Raw genomic sequence first — 25,750 nt, forward strand, 5'->3', positions numbered from 1 at the left:
TCATTAGTAATTGCAAAAGCCTCAGCATCTCGACCAGCTGGGTCAGTGTGACTAGAAAACGGAAGCCAGCTGGAGTTGTGAACATTAAAATCACCAAGGAAAATTACCTCACTGTTAGGAAAGTTGGACTGGAGAAAGTCAAGTTGCAAAGAGAGGAAGTCAAAGAGCTTATATAAGGCTTATGTTAGACCACACTTGGAATACTGTGTTCAAGTATGGAGACCGCACCTAAAGAAAGACATCGAGCTTCTTGAAAGGATGCAAAGAAGTGTAACTCACCTGGTGAGATTGGTAAAAGGGCGTTCTTATGAAGAAAGACTTTGAATATGTGGGTTGCAGAGTTTGGAAACTAGACAACTTAGAGGAGATTTGATTGAGGTGTTTAAGGCTCTGAGAGGCATCAGTAAAATGAATGAGGACGAAATTTTCAAGATTATAAATGATGCTAGAACTAGGGGACATAAATTCAAGTTACAGGGGGAAATGTTTAGATTGGACTGCAGGAAGTTTTATTTTAGCCAGCAAGTTATAAATTACTGGAATAAGTTGCCTTCATGGGTGGTAGAGGCCGACAGTTTGGGGAAATTCAAAGGTTATCTGGATAGTACTTTCGGGTAAGGGAAGCGCATAGGATGATAGGTTTAATTTCCTTTTTATTTATTTTATTTTTTTTATTTATTAATTATTATTATTTAGTTATTTATTTTATTTATTTATTTATCTTTTGTTTTTATCATTGTTTTGTTCGGATTTTTTTTTTTTTTTTTTTTTTTGGCTGGTGCAGCATAAGCCATAGGCTTTCTTGCACCATGCGGCTGTTACTAATACTAATACTAGCTCCAAGTGATTAGTGTAGTTGGGAGAACGGTAGAGACAACAGATGAATTTGGCACAATGAGTTACGAGATTTTAAGCTAGAGAGGTTCAAAGAGAGGAGATTCCAAATTGCCAAGTCTCTGACAGGGAATATCAGAACGGACATATGCACAAGTACCACCTTTGAGGCGAAAGGAATCATACAGCGAATAATTTGGGCATCTGAGATTAGCAGTATTTGAATCAACCGATAACTGAGATTCTGTCAGAAAAAGTACATGGGGTTTGGCAGACTGCTAGTGGAAATGGACATCGTTGAGATTAGAATCGAGACCATGTATATTTGTGAAATGAATTAGGAAGTGCTTGGGATGTTTAGATCTTTTCGCAGATAAGCTTGCTCTATTAGTTTGACAATTCATGGTGTATTCAGTAGTAAGAAAAAGTGGGTGGGACATGCTGTATGAATTAATGAAATTTTGGGATATGGCGTACACATGTTAAGAATATACCCATATCCTTGACATAACGTGGCCTCGACAATGCTCCCCCGCATACACATTACTCAGACTCCCTCCAGTCACTGTCTGGCAGAGTAGAGGTAGCAAGATTATACACTAGCTGATCCGGAAGCCGTCTAGAGAATTACCAATAGGTTTGGTCCGATGTACTAACTAGCGGCCAGCCTGCGAACAGCATTTTAGAGCTGTACCCTTGAAATGAAAGGAATATTGGATCTCGCCATGATGTTCATCATAACCTCAAAAGTCATCAATCATACTGCATGATGGAAGAGATAGGGAAGGGTTGACCGGAACTTAGCTCTAGAGACTAAACATTTGCAATTCAAGCCTCCAATAAGCAAAGTGGTGGTATTTCACCGGTTGATGAGAGTCATCTACCATCTAGTACTGCCTAGTAACATAGAGGGGCGGCGTTCCTCCATGTGGTGTGGGTGCCACACCTCGACCCCTGCTTACGTTGGTTCACACCTGGGTGGTCACCCACCATGTACTTGTGCATGGAGGTTATACCCAGGATTACTAATAGTTCCACCATCGTGAAGGTGCAAGCAGAGGATTTGGCTGTCACAGACTGTCCGGACTTCGCCGAAATTGGGTCCACTTGACTTGAGTGTCGCCCAAGTATCAGTTCCATCAGCGTTTTAGACTCCCAGGTAGCAAGTACAGCTTGTCTAGCATATCTGAGAGAATGTCTGTGACAACCTCAAGGACCTCAACAACCTCAAGAACTTGAGCAGTACCATCAACAGTTGAACTAACAATATCAAGTGGACCAATGAGATTTTCTCCCTCTTTTCCCACCACTGCACAATATGTTTTCCTGTTGAAAAACTTGTTAGTTTTGCAACAGGAAAATATATTGAACCACATATTGCAACAGGAAAACATACTGAAAGATATTAAACCAACAGTGCAGCCTGGAACCACATCTGTCCCACAAACATAGAAAAGAACAGTATTTTGCAAAAACTTCTTGATAGACCAGTGAGTAATCCAGTTATGTCTATATAGCCAAGAAGTCTGGCATGAGGGTTTATAAGTGTGCAGGCTTCAAGTCACAGTGGTGTCGAGTCCACAAGACCACTAAATATTGTGCTGTTTCTTGCATTTTCTCTGTCTTGTTGTCGCCTCTGATCATGTGATCATTCCAGAGTATAAACAGGAAATTTATTTTATTTATTTACCTTAAGATCACCATAGACATTCCACTCAAAATCATGGCACTTTATTGTACTCAGGACCTTGTTCACACTTTCATGTTTCTTTCAAGCCAACATGCAAAATCATTTGTCATTTATGTGAGCTTGAATTACTGACAGATTCTCATCTCTTTATAAAACACATTTAATTGGTTATTAAAATGAAAAAGTAAACAGAGACCTCAGATTTCAATCAAATAACAAACAAAACAAACAAAGTGATAAACTAAATATAGAACTAAATATAAACTAAATGTAGAACCATAACAACAAATACAAAGATTGGCATAATCATGAAAGACAAGATAAGGATTATGTTCATAAGGCCTTGCTTCAGGGCAAGTAACATTGATAACCAAGCAATGAGTGGGTGTGCTGATGTAAAATTTCTTGCCATTTGATTTCAGGATCAAACTCAACGTGCTTAGTTTTTGTTTATTGGCCCTACAAACACCAGTGACGTCAACAGTTACAGCAGCTGACATATGCAAGTGTCATCCTTCTTCATTTTCTATAATACTATAAAACACTGCTTTTTTAATCATACAGTGCCATGTATGGCATATTTGATTTGGATTCAGGATCAAACACCACATACCCTTGAGTTTAGTAATAATTCAAGAAAAGGCCAGGAATCTTTATGAACATTGTAAACAAGGACAAGGGGAGAGTTTGAATACTATAATTACTTTATTTGTACCGTAATTTTTTTTGACTTTCTACTTTTTGATAATGTTTTCCAAGTTATTATTGCATCCCCATTAGAATTAAGTGAATTCTAATAGGGATGCAGTGCACATCCCTATTAGAATTCATTTGACAAATGTCATTTTATAAAAATAAATTATCTGGCTCTTTGGGTGGAAATATAACCATATTTTTAACATTGCTCTTATGGGAAAATGTGCTTTGACTTACAATGCAATTTTCAAGAACCAGTTATGTCATAAGTGTGAAGACTGCTTGTATTTTATTTTATTATTATTCAGTTAATTTTAAAATTTTGTTACCTTTCATAATGCAAAAATTTCCTGCTGATCCGGAGTCTCCCAGTTGAAACCATTTTATCAACTTTGGATTATTGAAGATAATTGTAATTTATTTATTTTTTCTTAATTGTTTTATTTAATTTTAGAATTTTTAAAAATTATTCACTGATTTCATAAAAATTTTCTTTTTCAAAACTTTGTTTTATATTTATATAGATTGATATCCACAGCATCTGTATCTTTCTGCCATCTGAACCGTGGTCTACTCCTGTTCCCAGTGAATCTTGTTCAGTAATTCCTTTATGGAAGAAAGCATACTCTTGTGGTAAAATGCCTTCAACTTGTGTTATGTTCTTACCACAACTCATAATACATAGTAATGGTGGAGGATTTAAGCAAAATCCTGCTCTTTTGCAAGCAAAAATTCCTGTGATATCTTTTGAAGGATGGAATCCATGTAAGTTGAAATAAAGTTTAATTTGTTGGGTGCTTAAACTGATTTTGGCTTGTTTAGTTAAGTTTTGAGCAAGGCCACAAAGCATTGAATGTTTGTTAGTGCATACATGAGCTGACAAACATCCACTGAAATTTGAAAAGCTTTGTATCTCTTTAAAATATTACACCAATATAGTGTTTTATATAATAATATTGTATTTCGCACTGCTTCTGCTAAGTGATTTTGATATATTTTTTTAGTCTAACATTTTTACAATCTGGTGAAGGACGTTTCCACTTAAATGAGACAAATATTAGTCAAATATGGGAAGAAACAACAAGTAACTCTATGTTTTGTTAGAGAGTTATTACCCTGCCTGCTTGCTTGGTCTTACATCCTGTTGATCTTTGTTTTCTTTTATTCTTTAATAAAAACTATATAAATTATCTTATGATAAAGAAAAATTGTTATAAAAATGACAAGGTTACTTTAATTTTTAATGGATCAAGTACTGAATGAGTAAAATTAAACCAAGTTTTGATGATGATAAAGAAACACAGCATTGCATACAGAAAAAGATGAAATGAATCTAATATAACTTTAGATGCTCACATAATTGATGGTTTGTTCTAGCCCAGGCCTGGGCAAACTACGGGCAATGTGCAGCCTGCCTTGTGCCGTCATTTCACTAGTAACTTTATCAAGATAATGAATACTATCTTGAATACATATATCATATAATACTATCATACTATAATAAAAACAATGGAATCAGCAGTGATAGTCGGATACTATCAACAGTGATAGATTATCAACAATGCTAGGATGGAACTTCCGAGAAATACTGTTTTGACAAAATTACTGAATAATCATGTGCATGTGGAACGATAGGGATGTGAATCCATACTGTCTACCTCCAGATTGAGTCAGATATTCATGTAGTATGGAGCTCTTTGCTCACACTCTTGTGTATGGATTTACAAAGTTTATATAAAAAATCTGTATGGTGAAGTTGACAGTGATTAGGTGATTGGATTATCACAGTCAGATTAGTCAGCGATTGCTTAACACATGCATTGTTTTTTGGGTTGAATTGATGTTTTTAGTTATTTTGTGATTTTTTGATTTGGATTTATCTTTTGAACTTGATAAGCTTATCGTATTAGCTTATAATTTGAGCGTACTTTGTGACTTTTTGTTTTAATTTTGTTATCCCTGTATATTTCATAAAATGAATAAAACAAGAAAAATCTAGGACGAGTGTCATTCATTTAACGAAGAATGGAAAAACTAAATATTTTTTCACAAGCATTAAAAATAGAGATGTGTGTCTCATTTGCAATGAAAGTGTTTCTGTTTATAAAGAATATAACATTAAGAGACACTACATGACTAAATGTCCTATGCATGGAGAAAACTTAACTGATGATACAAGAAAAGCAATGTGTGATCAACTCATTAGGAAATTATCTCTACAACAGTGTTTTTATTCAACAAAATGATGAACAAGAAGCTGCAACAAAAGTAAGTTATATCATTGCCGGCAAAATCGCAAAAGCATGTAAACCATTTTCAGATGGAGAGTTCATTAAGGAATGCATATTAGAAGCTAGTACAATGTGATGTCCAACTATGAAGTCTAAATTCCAAAACATAAGTTTGTCTCGGCATACTATAGCTCGACGTGTCGAAAATATCGCTGATAACTTGGTAGAGCAACTATTAGCAGAACTGAAATCCATGGAGTGGTATTCCTTGGCTCTCGATGAAAGTACTGACATAAAAGGCGCTGCACAATTGCTAATTTTCATTCACCCTTGTAACGGCAATTTTGGAATTGTCAAGGAGTTGTTATCCTTGGAATCAATGCAAGACTGCATAACTGGATCAGATAATTTTGAAAAAGTAGGAAATTGTCTAAAGAGGTTTAGTTTACCCTGGAATAAAATTATTAGTGTAACAACTGTATTTTTATATTGATATTAAAATCAATTTCAATAATCCATTCAAAAATGGATTATTGAAATTGATTCAAGACAAAATTAATGAGACTGATCCAAAACACAAAATAATACCAATTCATTGTATTATTCATCAGCAAGTTTTATGTAAAACTGTACTCAATGTGGAGCCTATAACCACACCTATTATAAAGATTGTAAATTTCATTCAATTCAAGGGATTAAATCACCAACAGTTCATAAGTTTTCTAGAAGACCTTCAGTGTGAGTATACCGACGTACCTTATCATAGGAGCTGAAAGATGAAATTATATTATTTTTAGAAATGTAAAATAATTGAAATTTCACTGAGCTTAAAGATGAAGGTTTTTTCTGTGATTTTGCTTTCAGTGTGGATATTGTTATAAAACTCAGTGTATTGAACAAAGAGCTACAAGGGGAAAATAAATTTGCACACGATATAATAATCAGTTTGAATTCTTTCCTTCTTAAACTGTGCTTATTTTCTCACCAACTGAGTTCTAAAAATCTGGTCCTTTTTCCTACAATGGCATCTCTAAGAAATATTTTATAGATAAAATTTATTGGTTAAATAATCAATAAAAAACTTAATTGAAGAATTCGAGACCAGATTCCTCGACTTACAAAAAATTGAATCATATTTATTGATTGTGCAGGATCCATTCTCTTCAAGCATTGATAATGCAACAGCTGAAGTTCAGCTTGAGCTCATTTATTTAAAATGTGACTCCAGCATATGGGAACTTCATAAACAGAATGATATTAGAGAATTTTATAACATTCTTGACCAAAAAAAAGTTTTGTAACCTGAAAAATCTGGCCAGAAAAATGTCAGTTTTCAGTTCCACCTATAAGTGTGAACAAAAGTTCTCTGTAATGAACATTAATTAAAAACAAACACCAAGCATCCCTGATGAATACCAATCTTCATTGTGTTCTGAGAGTTGCTACTTCAAAATTAATACCTGACTGGAATAAGTTGATTAATGATTGTAAATAGCTACGTAAATCCCATTAAAATAAAATTGTTAATTTATTTATGTTTCTTGTATTTATTGATTGTATTGATTTATTGTATCGCTTATAAAAATCTTGATAAATTTTGTTGAGGCCAACTACAAGGTGACTTACTCATCACTGTCAGATAGATCCTACATCCACAATAACTGCGGCCTGCAAGCACTCCCAAATGTCTCGATGCAGCCCACTTAAAAAAAAAAAATTGCCCAGGTCTGCTCTAGCCCTTTAGAACTTCTTCAGAATTGTGTGCTAACTTGCACATATTATCAGCAGCTAACATAACGCAATTCACAAAAATGATCCTTCGATGTGAGCACCTCTGTGTAGTGAGAGGACCTCCCATTGATGCTTCTGGGCTTTCAGATTAGGCTCATTGGAATCCAATACCCACAGCCTAGGTTCCATGCTAACATCATAGGAATCTGGCATGTTTGCTCTGCACTACAGCCCGTGGAAACTTGAAAAGGGGAATCCTGGTGGTTGAAGGGTCCAGCTTCAACACACCACTTTGGCCCCTGCTTCAACAAGGTTGGAGGACCTGGATAGCTCATTCAGGATCAATTGGCCAGTGGGTTTTCCTGCAAGGGTCAACCGGGACAATGCCACGTCTGTACTCTACCCTGTCTCATGTCCAAGGGACAGGATTCAGGCCGGTGGCGTGCAGGCATAGTGTCTGAGTAGTCCTGGCATCCTACTCCTGAGTGCATTTATTGCTTGCCAGGTAGTGGGCATTCCCCTTGGGCTCTGTACTGGGTGAGGATTCTGGGCATTGAACAAAAAAATAAAAATACTATGAATCCTGGTAAAGTTATTTCTTCTGGAGCTCCAACACGATCCTTATCTGAAAAGATCGGAAACTAACCCTGCTAATGTCACTTCAGCAAAAAAGGCAGAAAACAGAAGTTATATCAGGTCCAGCATTCCATTATCTGACAATACACTCTACAAGTGAGAAAGCCATAGGAAAAATGTTGCTCTTCTTTATCCAGAAGGATTTTGAAGGGTTGGCAGGCTCTCCTAAATCAATGAAATGGCTTCAGTCATGTGACATCCTTGTAGAGATCAGAAGTGACAAATATTGAGGATAGATCCTCTGAGCTACATGTATGGAGGAATGGTAATCATGGTTACCTCCCCCCCACAAGACACTGAACTCATCCCATGGTGTCATTGCAGAACAGATCTTCTTGACGTGTCTGAAGAGGAAATCTGTTCTGAATTAAAACTCTAAGGAGTGACAGCTGTGAAACGAATATTTATGCATAGAGATGGGAAACTTGTTCCCACTAGAAACATCATCCTGACGTTGAATTCACCAACATCTCTTAATGAGATTAAAGCTGACTATATTAATTTTCCAGTGTATCCATATGTCCCAAATCCTTTAAGGTGCTTTAAATGCCAGAAATCGGACACTTGCGAATAGTCTGTTATGGTGCCTTTGCATGCACTCAATGTGCTGCAAAGGACCACGAAACTACATCATGTTCAGCTACAAAACTCACCTGAATTAACTGCCAAGTAGAGCACCCTGCTTACTCACAAGCATACCAGAAGTGAAAAGAAGAAAAAGAAATTTAAAGACTGTTGGAGCTGAACATATCGTATCATGAAGTTGGATAGGCATTTCTGACTATCTCACCTCCTGATATATATTTTGGAACCCAAACAGAAATGACTATTCCACCAAAAGAGTCATTCACTCCCATTGCATGCCGCTACCTGTTAAGCTCTCAAAACTTTGCACAGAAGGATCAGTCAGCTACCACTATCGTATTGGTACCTCCCAATGCTCCACCAATAACAAAGGAAATTCCTAGAGAAAAGAATAAAAACCTGAAGCATTTTCTGGTTCTCAAAAAAAAAAAAAAAAAAAAATTCAAGGTGAAGCAGGTGCCACATGACAATTCAGTCTTGGAACTCTTAATGAGGAGGAAATGGACACAAGACAGCATCCTTACTTCCTCAAAAGAGATAAATCGAAGACTAAGAATTCCTAATGATGGAAGGGAACATGGATGATGACCCATGCTGGGGAAGACCTGCAACTTCCATCACTCCGGAAGTTGTTGACAGCTTGCATGGTATAGTGATGAGTGATAGACTAGAGACAGTTTGGTACATTTTGAGTGTCTAATGTGAACATGTGTACCACATAATAATGGAGGTTCTTGCTATGAAAATGGTATCAGCATGATGGGTCCCAAAATTGTTGACAGCAAATCAAAAATGCAGAGTTGTCAAGTAAACATTTGCATCATTTTCAAGCAGATCCAGCAGATTTCCTTGCAAGATTTTTGACTATGGATAACATGTGAGTCCATCACTTTCATCCAGGGACAAAGGAGCAGAACAAACAGTGAAAAACAGCTCTTTTTCTCACCTGAGAAGAAAGCCAATTTGATTCCTTCTGGCAAGATGATGGCATCATTTTTTAGGATGTTGGTGAATTGTTGCTAGTGGATTGCCTTCAGAAAGGCCAGACAGTCATAGGGGCATATTACACAGACCATATGAGGTATTTGAGTGAAAACATCTCATGCACTATGGCCATAGTGCGATGCACCTAATAAATCCCTAAACAAACAAACAAACAAACAGTGAAAACAGCAAAGACAAATGCTGAGGAAAACTCAGCAAAGGAATCTTGTTCTACCAGGACAATATGCCTGCTCATAAGTCTGTCATATGCCATGGCTGAACTGATGAGTGTGGCCTTGAAATATTGGACCATTCCCCCACATTCATCAGACCTAGCTTCATCGGACTTTCACCTATTGCCAAATTTGAAAATATATCTGGCTGGCATTCTGCCAGATATATGCGAAGAAAGTTTACTCTTGACCCTGCAGGAACGCAGTGAATGCATTCCTGCAGGCTCAACAGTAAACTTCTTTGCAGCTGGTGGCAAAAATGTATTGACTACAAAAGAGACTGTTAAAAAGTAACATGGTACCAGACTCCTCAAATAAACCCTTCATATTCAGCATGAACTTTTCTAATGCCCCTTACCAACTATTTAAACAAGACTTTTAAAAAACAGTTAATACCAGACTGTTTTGATTCCTGGAAGCCAATAATCTTCTGAGTCAAAATCAGTATGGTTTGTGAAATTCAAGTCCTCACTAAACTTAATTGGTAAAATCTGAAACAAATGTCCTTAATGCCTTCCTCAGAAACAAGCACTTAGTTTTGATATTCCTTGACATAGAGGAAGCATTTGATAGAACCTTGAGACATAGCATGCTCTATGATCTGCATGAATTTGGGTTGAAAGCCATCTACCAAAATTTATGCAAAATTTCTTGACAATAGAATCTCTTTCAAGTTTGCATGCATCCATAATACCTTTTCCCCAAACATTTTTGAAAGAAGAAGGCATTCCTCAAAGGAATTCCTTGATCAAATCCGTCATATTGACATAAGAATTTCATAAGAACTTATCGTACCTGAACCATACATATCTTTTATACAGAAGCCTTTGAACCTCCACTTTCTCTTTGCCAAGAAATTCTCCTATCAAACTGTGCTACAAAGATAAGAAACCTCGTGAATCATTCAACATGAGAATACCTGTATAAAGTGAAATGGAAAAACATTCACCAAAATGGGCCACAAGGACATAAATAAACAGACTTGTTGGTATTCAGCTATAAGGGTTATCCACTTAGTGGAACCTAAACTTAGTATACTTTCAAGAATTTTCTCTGCAAATCCAACGTGGAAAACATTTATTATAGATACAGATGAATACTTTGAAAAATTTGGAAAGAATGCCCTCCTAAGTGAGAGCTTGGGAGAGCATTCTGCATTACTTGAGTATAATAAGAGAACTGAGCTCAGTGAGCTACATGTAACCATAGTGTTCTCAAACACACTGAAGTAGGTAGCCCTCCCTGGCTCCAGATTTTTGCAACTGCATTCCACTGGAATACAGTGTATTCACTGTAGAGTATACTATTCTCTTAGCTTTGGAAAATAACAAGCCTTCACTATTCCTGTGAAGCTTAATATGTACTGGTTCTCTAAGTGCAATACATACACTTCAGTGTCAAATTCTGGCTCATCCACTCTTAAAAAACATCCTAAGTTTAGCACAACTCAAGGGGAAACAGTAGATAGTCAGATTTTGCTGGATTCTAGGATACTCTGGAATTATAGGAAATGAACATGTGGATTCTGCAGCCAAAAATGCAGTGATCTTCAGTTTGCCCCCTTAAATACCATATGCAGATTATAAACATTTCATTAAATAAAGAAATAGACAGCAATGACAGAAAATCTGGCAAGAACAAGTAAATAATAAATTATTCTAAATAAAACCTGTTCGTACATCTTGACTATGCACAAACAGAAAGGAAGCAGTTGTTCTTTCCCATGTACATATTTATTACAGTCACTTACCTCATCTATATCTGTTTATCAGGGATGAGCTTCCACTAGCACTAGTTGCCAGTGTCATCTTGCAGTACACCACTTAATCGTAGACTGTCCAGTGTACTCTAAAGAATGAAAAACAAATCTCACATTGAAGAAATTGGTGAAGATTTCTTCAAAACACTGAAGAAATCTTTGCCATCCTTAAATTAATACATAAATATATGATTAAATTTAGGACTACAAGGGTCTAAAAATAAAACATGTTTTTTTTTTTGCATGATTTTAATAGATGCAATGTGACCTTAGTAGCTTTTGCACCACTAACTCAGCAAGGACAACAACAGGGGAACAGTTGAAGAAGTTGTAGGTAGACTGCCTCTATATGACTGCAAATAATTTTGAGGCTTGGAGCAGCTTAAGTACTAGTTTTCCTTACACAATTCTGTTTCCTTTAACACTCTCCAAAAGAGAAGATAGTGTTTCTTTGAAGAGCCATCTCTTCTCTTGGTTTGGTAGCATTAAAGGATGTAGAGTTATGAGAGGAGGATCTGTTGTGTAGGATTTTTGTACTCCCACTTCTGTATCCTCCTCCTCCTTTGCATAACTCCATTCCCACATCCTCACCTAGTGACATTGTTGATGTTGCTAGGGGAGGACAGGTAAGGTAAAAATTTCTGTACTCTTTATTTTTAGTGTAAAATATTTCTTTTAAACAATGCAAAAAAATTTCACTTAAAACATCATTGCCATCATCCTCATAACAACTGCCATAAAAAAAAAAAAAAGTAAACTGCAACCATTATTATGAACCCACTGCAGGATGGAAGCCTCCTCAACAATTCATGTTGAGGGAAAAGGACCATAATCTGCCACATTGGTCCAGTGCGGATTGACAGATCAACCATATTTAGCAGTCAGGGGCTTGAACCCCGGTCTACTCAAGGAGCGTGTGCTACTACACTCCCGCTCCTGACCGCTCGGCTATAGAGGCAACTGCCATAATCATGCGAGAAACTACAAAAATTCTTTAGTTACTTTACTAAATATCTTTATTTTAGTTTATAAGGAAAAATATAGCAGTGTAGGCAAATAAATGACATAAAAATTATATTTTTCAGTCTGCACAGTCAGAGTCCACCTTTTCTAATTATCACTTGTGAGAAAAATTGCTTCACATTACATTACATTTTTACAGGACACATTAACAAGGTAAACTGGGGAATGATTGCATAAACCATCTTGTTTGTATTGTACTCATATATGTAGTTTAATTTATAGTTTAACCTTTATTCCAATAAATTAATATTCAACTAGTAATGTTTCATATTTTTACTAATGTTATTTTCAGATACATAATGTAATGTACTTCCATATGAGATTATTAAATAGGTTACTTTATAATTTTGCATATAATATTTTTCATATTGAAAAAGATTAATATGAAAACAAGCAGTAAGTGATATTCATCTCTGATATCTTTTTTCTCAAGCTGTAGAGAAATTTCCATGGACTATAGAGGCACAATCTTTTAGTTTTTATACCATTACAGAGCAACAGGAGGATCAGAAAAGTTCAGTACTTCATTATATTATTCAACCCACTGCAGCATCCATGACAGTGGCTCTAACAAATAAATTTCACCTCCCACCTTCTTCTAGATTATCCCAACTAGGACTCTGTATTCACGTGGACACCGAGCCCTTGTATTTAAATTTTTCTTGTAATCAGGTAATAAATATATACTGCATTAGCATTTATCCATGCTTTTATATATATATATATATAAAATTACAACAGTATGTAAGATAAGGGTAAGAGTGTATAAAGTACAAAACTGTACAATAAAAGCATTCCTAGAGGGCCCTAAGGCCAAAAGAATTGAATAAGAGTGTATAAAGCATAATAAAAGCATTCAAAGTTAGCCTTTAGGCCAATAAAGAAGATGTAAGATAAGAATTTAGCATAAGGATTTAGAATAAAGGTATTCAGAATAAAAGTATTCCCAGTGAGCCATCAGGCCAAAAGAATTAATAAAGGCTAAGATAGCCTGAGTTGGTTTAATGCATTATACCCTATAAATAAACAAATAATTAATAATAAAATATAAGTAAAGATAAAATAAAATAATGATGATGAAGCAAATTACTTATAATAGGATACATTGAATGGTAACAGTGATGAGGGCTAGCACCATTCAATACATCCAATCAATAATTAGCAAAGGCATGATTATAAGAAATTTAGGAGAATCTATAATTATTCTGAATAACACACTTATCTTAGACTGTTTAAACGATAACACCAAAGTTGTAGATCACATAAGCACATTTGTTTCTATTTGTTATCTGCTAGTTTAGCTACATCCAAATGACCAAAAATTATATTTAGCAGCAAATTGTATTCAAATATAGTAGCAAATTGGCAGAATAACAGCTAGCCCGACAGATAGCAGTGAAACAAATAATGCAGAAAGTGAGAGCCAACTGCAAATTACATGTGGTGTTAGAAGGGAAAAAAAGTTTTTTATACTATTTATCAGTGAAAAAGAAAATAATTTATGTTATTTACCAGTGAAAGAGAAAATAATTTCAGCTATTTACCAGTGAAAAATAATTAAATTATTAAATAGTGAAAAGGAAAAGGCTTATGTTGAATTAAGGTGAAAAGGAGGTAAGAATAAGGATAGTAATAGCACCTCAATTTCCCTTGAATTACTCTAATAGATTTTGAGGTATAAAATTTAAATTTAGCAAGTAGAAATCAAAAAACAAAGAAAAATAGCTTATAATAAAGGTACATCAGATATATATACCAGGAGTGTAATTGCCCATTCCTTTAATAGGATTCCTGGTATTTCAGTAGGTAGTTAAGATGTGAATAAAAGTCCTGATATGGTCAAAAGTTGTCTAGATTTTGAATGTAGGAAAATTAAATTAAGGGGTAAAAAATACGAAGTTGGAATAAAATAAAGAAATAGTCTTTAATTTCTTTAAAGGCTTAATTATGCCAGACAAGCTGTATTTGCTACCTGGGAGTCTAAAACGCTGATGGAACTGATATTTGGGTGAAACTCAAGTCAAGTGGACCCAATTTTGGCGAAGTCCGGATGGTCTGTGACAGCCAAATCCTCTGCTTGCATCTTCACGATGGTGGGACTGTTAGTAATCCTGGGTATAACCTCCATGCACAAGTACATGGTGGGTGACCACCCGGTGTGAACCAATGTAGGCAGGGGTTGAGGTGTGGCACCCACACCACATGGAGGAACGCTGCCCCTCTATGTTACTAGGCAGTACTAGATGGTAGATGACTCTCATCAACCGGTGAAATACCACCACTTTGCTTATTGGAGGCTTAAATTGCAAATGTTTAATCTCTAGAGCTAAGTTCCGGTCAACCCTTCCCTATCTCTTCCATCATGCAGTATGATTGATGACTTTTGAGGTTATGATCAACGTCATGGCAAGGTCCAATATTCCTTATATTTCAAGGGTACAGCTCTAAAACGGTGTTCGCAGGCCGGCCGCTAGTTAGTACACCGGACACCGAACCTATTGGTAACTCTCTAGGAGGCTTCTGGATCACCTAGTGTATAATCTTGCTACCTCTAATCTGCCAGATAGTGACTGGAGGGAGTCCAAGTAGTGTGTATGCGGGGAGCATTGTCGAGGCCACGTTATGTCAAGGATCTGCCTATATTCTTACCACGTGTACGCCATATCCAGAAATTTCATTACTTCATACAGCATGTAGCACCCACTTTTTCTTACTATTGAATACACTGAATTGTCAAACTAACAGAGCAGGTTTTGGGACCGTAAGTGGCTCGAGAGTTTGCGGATCAGTTCTACAACTAACATTAATAGGGATAGGGGTGTACGGATTCACCCCCTTTTAGAGACTATTATCCTAAAAAAGGATGAACGGTTCCGTACGACTTCCGTTCGAGCCACTTCCGGTTCCACAATGCAAGAGAGCGGAACACGTGAGAATGAAAACATGTGATGTCTACCATTACCCTGCTGATATTTAAAGGTGTACTGAATAATAGAGAATACTGCTGAAGAAGAAGGCTGGAGCCTTTGAAAGCTACGGAATTTTATCGCTTTTAACTTAGTATATTTTAATGCATTTTAATTTTGTGTTTTAATACTTTTAATGTTGTAATACGTATATATTAATTTTGTAAATACAGGTTATTGTAAATATAGTTATCGGGAATTTGTTGTGTTTTATTTTATTTTATTTTATTTTATTTCATGAAAGGTTGGTGAAAAAACGCTAAGAACGTGTAATATAACAGAGCAAGCTTATCTGCGAAAAGATCTAAACCTCCCAAGCACTTCTTAATTCATTTCACAAATATAAGTGGTCTCAATTCTAATCTCAATGATGTCCATTTCCACTTGCAGTCTGCCAAACCCCATGCACTTTTTCTGACAGAATCTCAGTTCTCGGTTGATTCAACTACTGCTCATCTCAGATGCCCAAATTATTCGCTGTATGATTCCTTTCGCCTCAAAGGTGGTACTTGTGCATATGTCTGTTCTGATATTCCCTGTCAGAGACTTGGCAATTTGGAATCTCCTCTCTTTGATCTTCTCTGGCTTAAAATCTCTCTACCTCATTGTGTCAAATTCATCTGTTGTCTCTACCGTTCTCCCAACTCCACTAACCACTTGGAGCTCTTTGACTTCCTCTCTTTGCAACTTGACTTTCTTCAGTCCAACTTTCCTAACAGTGAGGTAATTTTCCTTGGTGATTTTAATGTTCACAACTCCAGCTGGCTCCCGTTTTCTAGTCACACCAATTGTTATTTGGTTTTTAGGAGCATTAGCAACTAAGGCCATATTGCTCTGGGAATATGCGGTGGTCATTCCCTGACCTTTCCGCATCCTCCGTATTTGGTGGTGACAGGCTCGAACCCCGGTCTAATCAAGAAGCGTGTGCTATGCACTGCTGCTCCTTCCCACCTGGCTATGGAGGTGCCTAGTCACACCGACCCAGCAGGTCGAGATGCTGAGGCTTTTGCAATTACTAATGATCTAGCACAGATTGTTCATTTACCTACAAGAATACCAGACAATCCTAATCATACAGCCAATACGCTTGATCTTTTTTTCTAAGTAAACGGTCGAAGTGAGAGAGACATCCTTTAGGCACTTCAGATCACAACTTGGTGATTGTCTCTTCTCCTTTATCTCATGGCTATTCCCAACCTCGTGTTGTTTGGCATTAGAAGAATGCAAAATGGAATGACCTGCGAGACTTCTTTTCTTCTTTTCCTTTGTTGGATTACTGTTTCAAAACTTCTGATGTCAACGTTTCCTCAGATCGTGTCAGTGAAATTATTCTTGCAGGAATGGAATCCTTTATCCCACACTCCAGTTTAAAATCTTGTCCTTTTTCTAAACCTTGGTTTTCCAATAAATGTGCTAAGGCTGTTCAAGAGAAGAATGTTGCATATCTTAATTGGCTTGTTTCTAATTCTTCAGTTTCATTTTCTGCCTACACCAAAGCTCACAACAATTGTAAAGCAGTTATTAATCAGTCCAAACTAGAGTGTGAACAGGCTAAGAGTAGAAAACTTGCTTCTTGCCCTAATGGTAGCTGAGCATTCTGGTCTCCTGCCAAAACTATTGGCCGCAACTTTTGCCCATCTCTGCTCCCACCTCTGTCCAAACCACATGGTTCTGTTATCACTTCAGCCAAGGATAAAGCTGACCTGCTAGCATCCCATTTTTCTTCCAGCTCATGTATTAATGATCTTGGTAAAACACCTCCCACCATTCCCAACACGCTCCATTCAGTGCCTCCTGTGGTCTCCCGTCAAAAGGATGTCAGAAGGATTTTGACAAATCTTGATGCTAAGAAAGCTCTAGGTCCCGATGGTATTTCTCCACTTGTTCTCAAAACCTGTGCTCCTGAACTTACTCCTATTCTTTACCACCTTTTTTCACTTTCTTATTCCGAAGGTGTTTATCCTTCTGCTTGGAAATTTTCTCATATCCAGCCAGTTCCTAAAAAGGGTGACAAATCCCTCCCATCCAATTATCGTCCTATTGCAATTAGTTCTACTCTTTCTAAAGTAATGGAGAAATAAATTAACTGCCAACTCTTAAACTACCTAGAAACCTTCCGTCTGATCAATGATCGCCAGTATGGATTCCGTCAGTGTCGAACCACTGGTGATATTCTGGCTTATGTTACCCCATTTATAGGCTAATTCAATGGAAAGGTTCGGTGAAACACAAGTAGTTGCTCTTGACATCTCAAAGGCTTTCGATCGTGTTTGGCATAAAGATCTTCTAAACAAGCTTCCATCTTATGGTTTTCCAACTGTTTTTAGTAATTGGTTATCCAGTTTTCTCTCTGATCGCTCACTGTGGGTGATGGTAGATGGCTCTCTGTCTTCTAACTTCTCCACTAATGCCGGTGTCCCCCAAGGTTCAATTCTTTCCCCCACTCTTTTTCTCTTGTATATTAATGACCTTTCATTGACTGGAAATCCTATCCATAGTTTTTCTGATGAAAGCACATTGCATTCCACTTTCCATTTTGAGAAACCATGTTCTACTCAATCAGCTTCAACTTCTCGAAAATCTGCTACCAATTCCTGAAATGTCGATCTTCAGATAATTCTTCAGTGGGGCAAAGACAACTCAGTTGATTTCAACCCTTCTAAAATTCAGTCTTGTCTTATATCTCGCAAAAAGGATTCTTCTGCTCCTATGCTTATCTTTAGTGACACTCCGATTTGTAGGCAAAATGATATATCTCTTTTGGGGATTACCCTGACTTCTAATCTCTCTCTTGGAACAAGCACATTACGAATATTGCTTCCTCTGCATCTAAAAAAACTTGGTTTTCTCTTTCGCTCTCGGCGTTACTTTTCTTCCAAACAGCTGCTCACTCTGTATAAATCGCAAATCCACCCTGCCATGGAATATTGTTCCCACATCTGGGGGTGGTGCCCCTAAAACCTCTGTTAGGCTTCTTGATTCCATTCAGAAGAGGGCAGTTAGGTTAATTAATGATTCATCTCTAACGGAGTCTCTCCACTCGCTTTCTCATAGACGTACTGTTTCTGCTGCATGCCTCTTCTACAGATACTTCCATGGCACTGTTCTTCTGAATTGGCTTCTATAATTCCCGCACTCTCTCTCTTTCAAAGCAGTCTGAACACGTGCAGCCACCAGCCAACATCCATTTACTGTCCAACTTCAAACTCACAGAACCAACTTTTCATCTTCCTCATTTATTCATTCAACTGCCGTTTTCTGGAACAACCTTCCTTCATACGTATTTCCTGAAAATTACAATCTACAGAAGTTCAAGTCCAATGTCAATAAATATCTTCTTTCGTCTTCTCAACCTCCAACCCAAGCATGGTACTAAGTACTATAGGTTCTAATACCTCTCGTGTTTGGGGTTCACATAAAAAAAAATAATAATAAAATAATAAATAATATAATAAAGAAATATAAAAAAAGAAATAGTAAAGGAAGAAAGAAAATTAATACTGGTGATTTAAGAATTGTTCTTCACTTTGAATTAAACAATTTGTTGTCGTATGGATTTAAATCGAGGCTTTGTAAAAAACATACTTAAATCTAGTTAAAAACAAATATGCATTGCCTTAATACAATTTTGTTTAAATCTAGCCTACAAAAATATAATACCATTAGAAGCTTTCCAAATTTGGACTACACTTATGAAGCAATAGTAAAACGGAGATAATATTTGATACCGAAATACATATATATAGTGTTATAACTGCATTGGTATATAGGTTTAGGGTTATATTTTGTGTTGGAATTTTATTGAACTTGAATAGAAATCATGACTCAGACCAGAGCAGCAAAACCGCCCTCTGAATCACAGTCTATTGAAATGCACTGCTTATTTGTTGTTTGAGGAGCAATCATGAACGGGACATGATATTGCCAAGGGGAATGTATTTTGTGTGTGTGCACGATGTAAGGAGTGCGAGGAAATCAGTCTCCAACTCGGCATTGTTATGGGCTTATATGAGAGCTTCAAGGACAGGGTGGATGCCCTCGAAGGATTTAAATTGAGGGCCCATCAAGCTCTCAGCTGCCCACATCAATGCCAGAGCTTTCACTTGAACATCATGCAACACAGTGGTAACCCCCAAGGCAGAATGCACTAGTCCCAAAGGAACTAGTTGTTGTAGGTGACTTGTCAGGGAAACGGGGAACATATTGTGCAAAAAGGATAGATGGAACAGGATCAGGGTATGTCTGTGGGGGCAAAGGTTGATGACGTTATAGGTCAGATATCCTTTAAGGATGCAAAGGTTGATATTGTTGTACACTTTGGCACTAATGATATTAAGAGTAGGAGACCTAAATGGATGTCAGATGAACTAATCAGACATGTGACAGAGAAGAAAAATGGATGGGATACATATAAATTAACATGTGACACAGAAGCCTATGATAGATATAAGCTGGTCTGTATCCAAGTTACAAAGGAGGTTATTCAGGTGAAGACAGAAAGAAGAATGAGAAATCTTTGGCAAAAGATGCAAAGAAAAACAGCAAAGAGTTGTTTACTTATGTTATGTATACTCTAGAAGAAAGGGGATGAATCAGATTGGTCCACTTGATATCGATGGTTCAACTGTTGATGACTAAATGAATATTTTGCATCGACATTCACACATGAGGAGTTATTCAGGGAGGGGAATGCCAGAGGTTTATTCAACTCTGGCAGTAAGCTAGATAATCTTGTAATAACTGAGAGTAAAGTGGAGGAGAAATTGTTGAAGATAAACACAAGAAAGGCACCTGCGGTGGATGGAATCTATCCAGTTATATTAAAGGAGGTGGCAAAGGAAGTAAGGAAACCCTTAGCCATAATTATGAGAGCTTCCCTGGACTCAGTGGAGGTACCCATGGACTGGAGATGTGCAAATGTGATCCCAATCGACAAGGGAGGATCAAAGGTAGACACAGGTAATTACAGACCTGTTAGATTAACTTCTGTTCCAGGGAATTTAATGGAGGCACTGGTTAAAGAAGCATTGCAGGATCAGCTAGACAAGACTTCAGTTATAGTTCGGACACAGCATGGGTTTGTTAAAGGTAAGTATTGTCTGACTAATTTGATTGGATACTATGATGTAGTCATAAAGGAACTGGATGCAAAGGATAACTTTGATATCATATATTTGGATCTTAGAAAAGCCTTTGATACCCTTGCACATGGAAGACTGCTGCACAAATTGGAGCAGTGTGGCATTGGAGGCAAATTGCTGCTATGGATAAAGGGATGGTTGAGTGGGAGAAGACCAGAGAGTGGTAATCAATGGACACTGCTCTTCGTGGACTAATGTTATTAGTGGAGTCCCTCAGGGTTCAGTGTTGGGTCCATTGTTGTTTTCTTTATGTATATCAGGCTTAATGTCCAAGATTGCAGATGATATGAAGGTTGGCTGGGTTGTTAATGACACTAATGCCAGTACACTGCTGCAATAGGATCTAGAAAAGTTGAGCAGATGGGCTGAGAGGTGGCACGTGAAGTTTAACATTGACAAATGTAAAGTACTACATATGGGAAGCAGTAATCCCAGAGTAACGTATCAACTCTGTGGTACCACACTGACAGCGGTAGAGAATGAAAAGGACCTGGGGGTAATTGTGCAAGCAGATATGAAGTTTTCTGAGCAGAGCAGAGCAGACGGTCTGCAAGAGTAGCTCATGGTGTCTTGTCAATGATATACAGGAATTTTTCTAGCAGGGATAAGAAGGTGATTATCCCCTTGTATAAGGCAATGGTCAGGCCAAACCTTGAGTACAGGTCTGGATGCCTCATTTTAAGAAGGATGTTGAGTTGTTGGAATGAGTACAGAGAAGGGCAACAAGATTAGTGAATGAACAAAGGGTTACTCTTAAGAAGAAAGGCTTTAGTTTTGCAAATTACAGTTTCTGGAGATTAGGCACCTGTGGGGTGATCTGATTGAGGTATATAAAGCCTTGAGTGGTTTGAGTATGCTCAATGAGGATGGGATTCTTCCTCTTGTTTGTCTTTAGCCAGCGGGTGGTTGATTGGTGGAAGAAACTTCCATCTGTTGTAGAAGTTGATAGCTTAAATAGATTCAAGGCAGAACTTGACAAACATTTGAAGCGAGTGGATGGGTGAAATAAGGATTTTTTTGTTTTTTTTTTTTGTTTTTTTTTTTTGGCTGATGCTATATAAGCTTGCTTTCTTGCATCATGTGCCTTTGCTAATGCTAATATCAAACACCCAACCAATTGGTCACCTTTTGCTGGATACCTGGGAATGTCGGCATCCCGTGTAATGAAAGTGCAGATCGTGCTTCTAAACATCCTAACAGTGGATCATTCTACCATCTGAAAGTCCCATACACTGATTATAAATCCACTGTTAAAACAGCATGTAGGCTTCAGTGGATTGATCTGTGGCAAACACAAGCGAATAATAAATTATTTCAGCTTAAAAAAAGAACCTCAGTTGTGGACTTCTAGTTTTGGAAAAAGCAGACGAGAAGAAGTAATTTTGGCAAGACTCTGTATTGGTCACTCTTATACAACTCATCTGTTCTTGTTTATGGGAGAAAACCCACTTCATTGTCCCTTTTGTCAGACTCAGCTAACAATCAAACATTCTAATAGAATGCCCTAAATACTCAAGTAACAAGAAATTCAGTTTTTATTCACTATCCAATCTGCATGAACCTTTAATTTTACTACACGTACTTGGCAGTAATGCAAATTTTAAAGCACTGTTTAAATACTTGAAAAGCCTATATATAATCGCCTCTGATAACCATTATATTAAAGACTCAGTCATAATTTAATAATGAAAAGGCACAATATGGCCCAGGAGGCCTTTGTGCCAAAAAACCCACAACAACAACAACAGCATAAACAGCAGTGAACCTACATTGCTCATAGGTTAAGAAATGTGTTCCATTGCACACAAACTGAAATGACTGTACTTTTTGCAGAGTTATTCACTCCCCTTTGTGCACTACTTATTGAGTTCTTAGATGTCAGTACAAAAAACTCAGTTATCTGTTACTCCAACTTCAGTATCCCTTGCTGCTTTGTCTCTACCAAAAAAAAGCAGTAAAGAAAAGGTCATCAGACCCACCCTACACCACCACCTGTAAATATAGAACATAAGGCAACTGAGGAATCATTCCACCAAAAAAAAAGCAACTGAGGAATCAATCCTGGAAATTATTATGGGAATATTTGGATACAAGCCATTGCTCATACTTCACCAAAACAGAGAAAACTAAAGTATATTCACCTTGAAAGTCAAATGGCAGACCTATCAAATTTTAATAATGGAAAAATTTATTCATTGGACTTGCTATGGGCTTTGATAGTGTCAGATTGGAAAAAGTTGGTAGTAGTTATAGTAGTGGCATGTGATGCAAGAAAGCAAGTGTATGAGCTTATGCAGCATCAGCCAAAAAAAAAAAAAAAAAAATCACACCATTCCCTCCAAATGCCTGTCCAGTTCCTCCTTAAATTTATTCAACCTATCAACTTCCACAATGACAGATGGAAGTTTGTTCCAGCAATTAACCACCCGCTGGCTAAAGGCAAATTTCCGCACATCTATTCTACATCTGTCTTTTCTTAATTTGAATTTATGACCCCTTAGGTTCATAATCTGAACAAGTGGAAGGATCCCATCAGAATTCAGCGTGCTCAACCCATTCAAGGCCTTATACACCTCAATCAGATCACCGCACAGGTGCCTAGTCTCCAGCCACTGCAATTTGCAGAACTTAAGCCTCTCTTGGTAAGAGGATCCCTTCATTCCCCTCACCAATCTTGTTGCCCTTCTCTGTACACGCTCAAGCAAATCGACATCCTTCCTAAAACGAGGCCTCCAGACCTGTACGCAGTACTCAAGGCATGGTCTGACCATCTGCCCAAATTATCTAGATCCTGTTGCAGTAGCACACTGCCATTACTGTCATTAACAACCCTGCCAACCTTTGTATCATCTGCAAACTTCGACACTATGCCTGATATACCTTCATCAATATCATTGATAAATATACAAAACAACAGTGGACCCAACACCGAACCCTGTGAGACTCCACTAATAACATTAGTTCACAAAGAGCAGCACCCATTGATTACCACCCTCTGTCTTCTCCCACTTAACCATCCTTTTATCCATTGTAGCAACTTACCCTTAACCATTCTGCTCCAATTTGTATAATAGTTTTCCATGCGCAACAGTGTCAAAAGCTTTCCTGAAATCCAAATATATGATATCAAAATTATTTTTTGCATCCAGTTCCTTTGTAACCACATCATAATAACCAATCAAATTTGTTAGACAAGACTTTTCCTTAACAAACCCATGCTGTGTCTGAATTATTGCTGCAGTCTTGTCTAGATGATCCTGCAATGCATCTTTAATCAGTGACTCCATTATTTTACCCGGAACAGAAGTTAAACTAACTGGTCTGTAATTACTCGTGTCACCCTTCGATCCCCCTTTGTGAATTGGGGATACATTTGCACATCTCCATTCCGTGGGAACCTCCCCTGTGTCCAAGTATCTCTCATAATTATGGCTAAGGGTTTGCTTAGTTGCTTTGCTGCCTCCTTTAATATAACTGGATAGATCCCATCCACCCCAGGTGCTTTTCTTATGTTTAACTTCAACAATTTCTCCTCCACTTTGCTCTCAGTTATTACAAAATCATTAAGTACCCTGCTACAATTTGACAACCTTCTGCCATTTTCAAACCTTAATAATTCCTCATGTGTGAATGTAGATGCAAAATAATCATTCAGTTTGTTTGCTATCTGAGCAGGATCATCAACAGTCGAACCATCGATGTCAAGTGGACCAATCAGATTCATCCCCTTCCTTTTAGAGTTTATATAAGTAAAGAAATCCTTGCTGTTTTTCTTAGCATCTTTGCCAAAGATTTCTCATAATCTGCCTTCGCCTGCCTAACTTCCTTTGTGACCTGATTACAGACTAACTTATATCTGCCATAGGCTTCTGAGTCACTTGATAATTTATATGCATCCCATTCATTTTTCTTCTCTCTTTATGGTTGCAGGATACATGTGCAAAAATTTTCTTTCATCCAGAGAGTAATTGATTGTTAGAATAAACTTCCACCTAATGTTTTGAAAGTGAGTATTTTGAATAAGGGGGGGGCAAATTATTAGAAGGGATGGGTAATTTTATTTTTTAGCTGATGTTGTATAAGATTGCGTTCTTGCTTCATTTTACCAATACTAATGCTAAGGCTGTCTTGTTTAAGATGTGGTGCCTTTGAGATGTTCTTTGGTGCTGCCTTTGGAATCCATGCCTTAGGCTGCCAACTATATCCTGATCTAGAATATAAAGATCATTTCTGTTCTTTTGTCATCTGCAAAAAAAAGTCTTTATAACATTTGGAAAAGTACTTTGATTATTCTTCTCATTTATGTGTTTTTGCAGCCAGCATATTTTAAATGGTGGTGAATATTACAGTAGAGCAAATTCCTATACCATGAGTAGCCTAGTTATTGCACACTGTTTACAAATGGAATCACCAAAAGGCTAATCTGCTATTTATTTAAAAGAGTGAGTGAGATGACCACCATGGCCGAGTGGTCAAGTGAAGGGTGCCTTGAGTGACCGTGGTTGAAGCACGTGACTGTTTGGTCGTCCTGGAGTATAAACAAAAAATTTATTTTAATTTAAATTTATTTATGACAGGCCTCTGAAACAATATAGTGGTGTTGACCCCTTGTCACTTATTTGGAGAGGTCTGGGTTCAAGTCTTGTCATAGACTGGAAGGATTGCTAAAGGTATCTTCAGCTGTTGTAGTTAACTGGTTTAAACTAGAGGGTGTGATGTTTCCATCAGTTATTCCAGATATCACAGCCAATGATATGAATGGCTCATAGCAGTTATGTCTGTATGAACCAAGACAGCTAAATAATAATTAGTTTTAGCTAATTAAAAACTATAATGTCAAAGATAACCAAAGGTCTGTCTACCTTTTACTGCATATTTTGTTGAAAACATGGATAGAGTCCAAGAATCTTTGTAGCATGATTGTCAAGTAACAGTTTGAATGCTAACAGATGAGATGAACATAAAAGGTTCAAGAATCTTTGTAGCGTGATTGTCAAGCAACAGTTTGAATGCCAACAGATGAGCTGAACATAAATGGTATGCCCATTTTTATTTAATGCCATGCCACTCAAACAATAAAAAAGCTTGTTCTCCATCACAGATGTAACACCAGACTAATTCTGACTAAAACAGGTCAATGTGAGGACATTAGTATTAGCATTGGCATTCAATGCAAGAAAGCAAGCTTATGCAGCATCAACCAAAAAAAAAAAAAAAAAAATCCTCCCATTTCACCTCTCC

The 25,750-nt window shown here is 37.2% G+C and overlaps 1 protein-coding gene across 2 annotated transcripts in view; it reads left to right on the forward strand.

The window, feature by feature from the left end:
- Vps13B (vacuolar protein sorting 13B) overlaps positions 1 to 25,750 on the forward strand; it is a 965,007-nt gene that overhangs the window by 286,989 nt on the left and 652,268 nt on the right. For both annotated transcript variants that reach the window (XM_090386413.1, XM_090386414.1), the window contains exons 15-16: positions 3,745 to 3,985; positions 12,836 to 13,074. In XM_090386413.1, the coding sequence (XP_090242539.1) occupies positions 3,745 to 3,985; positions 12,836 to 13,074 (480 nt within the window). The remainder of the gene's footprint in view (positions 1 to 3,744; positions 3,986 to 12,835; positions 13,075 to 25,750) is intronic.

This window comes from Mastigoproctus giganteus, chromosome 12 (genome assembly GCF_048544385.1).
Source record: "Mastigoproctus giganteus isolate SK-2022 chromosome 12, ASM4854438v1, whole genome shotgun sequence".
In the NCBI taxonomy this organism is placed as follows: domain Eukaryota; kingdom Metazoa; phylum Arthropoda; class Arachnida; order Uropygi; family Thelyphonidae; genus Mastigoproctus; species Mastigoproctus giganteus.